This window comes from Genypterus blacodes, unplaced genomic scaffold, assembly GCF_046128005.1.
Source record: "Genypterus blacodes isolate CSIRO-AG114 ecotype Tasmania unplaced genomic scaffold, CSIRO-AGI_Gbla_v1 ptg000215l_1, whole genome shotgun sequence".
NCBI lineage: Eukaryota > Metazoa > Chordata > Actinopteri > Ophidiiformes > Ophidiidae > Genypterus > Genypterus blacodes.
This window is the reverse complement of record NW_027467014.1, coordinates 1,043,817-1,049,411: the sequence shown is the minus strand read 5'-3', so window position 1 is coordinate 1,049,411 and position 5,595 is coordinate 1,043,817. Positions and strand designations below refer to the sequence as shown.

The window sequence follows — 5,595 nt, the reverse complement described above, 5'->3', positions numbered from 1 at the left end:
ATAGATCGAATGCAGGTTGAAACAAACTCCGCCGGCGACGAGGCCTCGGTGTACGATAAAGAACAATGTCGCCGTGGCAACGCTGGCACGCTCTTTCTCCCTCCCGGTGGAGCGTTTCTCAACTAAGTATGTTTGTTGAGGTGATACTGTGTGAAATATTAAGCAGTGAGTCATAAGAGAAGACGGTTTGAGGTTAAAGCAATACTCAAATCATAAAAATAACAAATAGAAGCTTGTCGAGTGTTCGCTGAAGTCGTTGTGGCGCTTCAGTACCTGACAGCAGCTCAGAGATCAGCTGCTGAACCCACATAAGAAATGAATAAAAAAAAAGAAATTAGAACAAGTTTAATCACTGTTTGTCCTATTTTGACCCACTTTGATTCACAGAGGTTTTGTCATCTTAATTATCCAGCCAGAAAGGTGAATAATTCTAAATCTGATGGATTAAGTGTGAATTTGCACCAATCCTTCTATGTGTAGACAAATTAAACTGCATCAAGCAACAAAAAAGTGAATATAAACCTTTCATTGTTATTTTTTAATCATTATTCAAGATTTGGTAAAATACAATTTCATGAAAAAAATTAGAAAAAATGCAAACATTGTAATTCTTTGTCTTATATCTGTCAACTCGTGCAGTTCTACAGTAGCCGGCCGTCGTGGAGGAGAGGCAGAATTTGGAAACGTGTCAGTAAAACAGTGAATGTAAACGCAGCTTAGCAAAGAGCTCCACGCCGCTCTCAGGCCCTCAGCAGAGCCTCCACAGAGAAAGGTAACGGCCTCACCGCGGGGGGCTTCACTGAGCCCCCGTGAGAGCTCCTGACAGGCTCCACGCGCGGGCCTGCATGGGTGACCACGGCAGCGGCGGTGGCAGTGGCGGCGTCAGTGTCCACACGCCACGTCTTAGCTACGGGAGGCGTGAGGTCAAATGTCTGGCCGGATGCGCTGACGTCCGGCCTGCCAGGGAAACGCTGATCTGCAGCAAAAATGGAGCGTATGACACCCGGGGAGACGCTAGAGTCCATTAGCTCTGCTGGGTTTGAAGGGGGTTTGACGTGTTCCAGAGGAGACAAGGTGCTGCTGTGGCATGAGAGCCTTTGGTGTGACGGGACAGGGACTCGTATCGGCTCCGGGCAGCCTTCATCTTTTCTCTCGCAGCCTCTCCAGCTGCCTTCCTCCCCGAGCTGCTCTGAGCTTCGGCGTGACAGGAAGTGAGCGTAGTCGCCCTCTGCGGACGACCTGCTCTTCAGATGGAGAAGCTGCTGATAGAACTGGAAGTCGGCGTCGTACAGCGGCTTGTATTTGTACAGGGGCGCGTAGGTGGGCGTCCCGGCGGCGGTGGGGTCCTTGCTGAGGGGGCAGCAGCGGAGGAGGCTGGGGGAGATGGACAGCGGCGGCGGGTGAAGCATTGAAATGTGAGTGGGCGCGGCGAAGGAAGCGTCGCTCTCCAGCTCCCTCTGCCTCAGCTCGCGCTCCAGCATCACGTTCTCCAGCTCCTTGTCGGCAAAAGCACGCCTCTTCCTCATGCGGGCGCTGATGGGCGCGCAGGGGACGTGCGACTGGCTGCGCTGCGTCTGCTTGGACCAGCAGGAGGCGTCGTCCTCCAGCGGCGCCGCCGGTTTGAGGCCTGCACAGGGAGCAAAAGCACAAGCTGGCGTTATATATTTATTTGTGAATAATGAAGATGTTCCAACCAATTAAATGTTGTTTATAAGTCTGATTATTCGGTTGTTTATTATTTTAATTATACAGTTGGTTAGTGGCATCATTTTTGCTTTATTGAGAGCAGAGCAAAGCCGAGTGGGCCGTAAAGAAGATAAAGCCTCTAATAGGATCTGACTGCCAGCCAGCAGACATTATTACACACTATATATTACTGTAATAGCCTGTTGTTGTGAAATAGTAAATACACAGCGGCTTGATGTGTTTAGATGAATTAATGGCGTCTAGTTTGGTGATGACGTCTGAGCAGGAGTGACAGGTACAGCCGGAGATCTATCGCCAATCATTTGTTATATAATACGTGTGTGTCAGAGTGGCAGTGTTGTAATTCTGCAGGGAAGTGTTGGCGTGTCTGTGTGTGTGAAAATGCATGCCGCCTTGTGCGTGTGCGTGTGTGTGTTCTCAGAGGCAGCCTGCGTTTGCGTCTCCGAGCTTCATATAAATGCACAGCATGATTTCATTGGTCTCATTTGCATTAAGTTAATTGCTGCAGCAGTCGTACAAACCAAGAGGGACCGAGTCCTCGTAGACTGAGTATGAGACAGATGGGGGACGTCTCCCACACTTAGAAAGCTGTGATGCTGTCCAACAGTCTGAGACTCTTCCCTGACAATAAGTTCTCATCTTGATCCACTGATTCAGAGAAGTAACATCTTCATCAACCCTACAGAGAGGCTGTAGGTGACTGAGCACCTATAGGTGTAGATCACAGGGTGACATCTTACCCTGCAGGATGCTCTTAGCCAGGACGCTTGGCTCCGTCGCTCTGCTGTAGCGTTGATATGCTGTCCTCCGCAACGGAGCTGCACATCTGACACCCCTCTTACCCTGCGAGACACACGGGGACATGAGGGACACATCTGGATGTGGTCGAGTCATACTGTTTGTGTGTACCTTAGGGGTAATTAGTAGAGAGTGAGTAGACAGAGTGTGTTTTTTAAAGAATGGAAACATTAGCAATAGAGAATTAAAACTCCTAACTCTTTCCCTTTTACTCTGATCGCTGTTTTATTCGTTAAATACCAGATATCCTTCATCGTTATCTCATTCTTATCCTATGACATCATTAAATTTTAAGAACTGATTTTGTAATAATCTTACAATTTAATATTCGGCCTTCAATTTTGAGAAAAAACATTTCCTAGAGGTTTTTACAAAACCAGTAATAAGTTACTTTATTTGTTCCCACTACTGTATTAGGTCCAGATTTGTATCTCTCACAACTATTCAAACACAAATACAGCCTTATTTCTCACAACATGACAATTATAGCTGAACAATATCATATTTTTCTTTACAGGAAAGTACCCCGGGCCATATTATGTAAAATAAATAATAATAATAAATTACAGAAACACTATTATTAATTGGCAATCATAATAAAATTATATGAGAAAATCATTTATTTCCATGTTTATGTTCTACACTTTGTAAAAACTCATTTCACACCGTTTTAATGAATTTTTCTAATCGCCTCCCGGGGGTCACGGCCCGCTCATCCTCCTCTTCCTCCTCCTCTCCTTCCTCACTGACCTGCCGCCCCTGCGCGCTCCTCACCTCCGCAGCCTGTTGCCGCCGCAGCGCGACCTGCGCCGCCATGACGCGCTGCCGCTCCACCACCAGCAGACAGCAGGCGCAGCGGCAGTCCCTCCAGCGGCAGAAGCGCTTGTGTCCCTTCAGGCACGACACGACGCCATGGTTGCGGCACCGCGCGCACTTGGGGCTGCGCGTCATCTTGCGCGCCGCCGGGGCCGCTTGGTTCTCCTCTCCGTCCCCGGGGAGGCCGCGCTCCCCGACGCATCCGTCCACACCGATCACGTCAACCTCTTCCTCGGATTTGAAGGGGTGCGTTGTTGTCTCTGTCTCTGTCTCTGTTTGCGGGCCTCTGCACAGCTGAGCGGACATCTACGGTTTATAACGCTTTTTAATCCGTGATGCATTCGCGGGATGCAGCTGGCAGTGGAGACTTGTACGCCCCCAAAAAGTCGATTTACAATTATTAAACGTGATTATAATCATACAATTCAGTATAAAAAAAGTAAAAGTTGTAGTTAAGTAAAAAAAATAGTTGAATCGTTAAACAGAGCGCAGATTAAACACAGTAGTTAGTTGTTTTACGCGCAGCTGTTTAACGCGTTTAAATGAAACGCTTCGCTGCCACACCTGCATTCTAACAGATGTCACATGCTACAGATTCTCTCCGCTCCAAATAAGTGAACAGCTCTCAGTAATTGACGCGTTCGGAGTGTGTGTGTATCCCGGCATCACCGCAAACTATAACGCACAACACCAAAGTCCTGAGTCCCGCTTCAGCCCGCTAATGCTGCTGCTGCTGCGGCTACATGTCAGTGTGTGTTCGGGGTGGAAACTTCGCCGCCTGCCGCCAGACGTTTGAAATGTTAAGCCTCCCCTCAGCTGCTCTCTGACGCCGTTTCCAAGAAGGGAAGACCGGGAGACCGGGCCACAATGCGGAGCTCCTGGCGCGGGACCCACAGGAACAGAAAGGTCTAGGGAAGATCCTCCGCCTATAACCTCACACACACACACACGCTCTGTAACCGCCCTGCCCACCTCCAACACCTTCAACAACCCCCTTAACACCGCCCCTGGCCCCCAGACCCGAGAGTTCCTTACTGTTTGTTTTTGCCAAACCGCCCATCAGAGAGAGAGAGAGAGAGAGCGAGAGAGAGAGAGAGAGAGAGAGAGAGAGATCACTTTCTGCTTAGGCACAGGACAGATCAAGGTCAAGAGAGGGGCTGAGGGGTGTGTGTATATGTGCACCATGTGTGTTTTACCAGAATGGGTACAATATGGTTTAATTATGCTCCCACCTTAGGGAGAGTCAGAGAGGAGAGGAGGGGGGGGGGGGGGGGGGGGGGGGGGGGGGGGGGTGTGAGAGAGAGAGAGAGAGAGAGAGAGAGAGAGAGAGTGTATACATTAACATATTTCCTGGGATCCCTTCTCATATTTATTCATAATGTCGTTAAATAATTCATTGATTTTAATGGGCCTCTTGATGATTCTAATTTTTGCCATTTATGCGTTTAAAATAGAAAACCCAAATCTTAAAATACATACATACATATTCCCATTAATGAACTGTATTTAGAGTAGAACACACAGATTGTAACACTTTGTCACCTTCTCTCCCTGAATGTTCCCTGATGGTGACGTCGTTCACACTCTCACTCTCTTTCCTCCTCAGTTCACTCTGTTGGCCCTGAGCTGCAGAGATTGAGCTGAATTACCAATATTATGCATTCAGTGAACTTTATTGTAGAGTGACGTGATGTTTTCCCTCCTTGGCGCACACACACACACAGGCACACACACGCGCCTCATGCTGATGCCAGCACATGCCAGCACCATGCAGAGTTGAGTTTAAGCTGAACAGAGACTCTCTTGACCTTTGTCACTGGAGGGGTGAGATGGTATGAGAAGTGCGCCCCCTGCTGGTTCAGTCAGGTCATCACACCTAGTGATGGTTTTACCCCTGCAGGGCAGACAAGGCGAGGCCTTCATCATTGGTCTGTTTTCCAGCAGAGGGATCAAAGGCTACAAGAGAAGCCTTTGTTCCAAGCACGGATTTCACAGTTTGGATGAAAAACACACTCTACTGCTCCCTTGATTGATTAGTTCTGAGCCCGATTTAATAATCAGACATCTTCAGCAATGGAGTGCAAATGTTTTATTACCTCAGATTCTCAAATAACAATAATAGCTGAAACTAAATAGAGTAGATGAAATTAAAACGTTATATATCCAGTAGTATATATTTCTGGATGTTTTAGAGACTTGGGGCTCATAATAAAAAGGCTTGTTAGCTTTGTTGTTCAGTCTACAGCAGTGCCAGAAGTGTCCTACCAGGGGAGT

The 5,595-nt window shown here is 47.9% G+C and overlaps 1 protein-coding gene across 2 annotated transcripts; it reads right to left on the bottom strand.

Annotated features, from left to right (window-relative positions):
- Positions 1-410: 410 nt before the first annotated feature.
- Positions 411-4,263, bottom strand: dmrt2b (doublesex and mab-3 related transcription factor 2b). 2 transcript variants are annotated; one of them, XM_076170168.1, is made up of 3 exons: positions 3,256-4,263; positions 2,448-2,550; positions 411-1,627 (listed from the first exon to the last, which is right to left on the bottom strand). In XM_076170168.1, exons 1-3 carry the CDS (start codon positions 3,625-3,627, stop codon positions 741-743), a joined length of 1,362 nt encoding a protein of 453 aa, XP_076026283.1. In that variant the 5' UTR covers positions 3,628-4,263; the 3' UTR covers positions 411-740. The 2 variants fall into 2 exon arrangements, with proteins under 2 accessions (XP_076026283.1, XP_076026284.1); XM_076170169.1 differs by having other exon boundaries at positions 3,280-4,263.
- Positions 4,264-5,595: the final 1,332 nt, after the last annotated feature.

Excerpts from the sequence above, each read along its gene's own strand:
- dmrt2b (XM_076170168.1), bottom strand. The coding sequence starts at position 3,627 with ATGTCCGCTCAGCTGTGCAGAGGCCCGCAAACAGAGACAGAGACAGAG. Across the intron at positions 2,551-3,255 it reads GGAGCGCGCAGGGGCGGCAG|GGTAAGAGGGGTGTCAGATG; the intron begins GTCAGTGAGGAA and ends TGTGTCTCGCAG. Across the intron at positions 1,628-2,447 it reads GGCTAAGAGCATCCTGCAGG|GCCTCAAACCGGCGGCGCCG; the intron begins GTAAGATGTCAC and ends CTCCCTGTGCAG.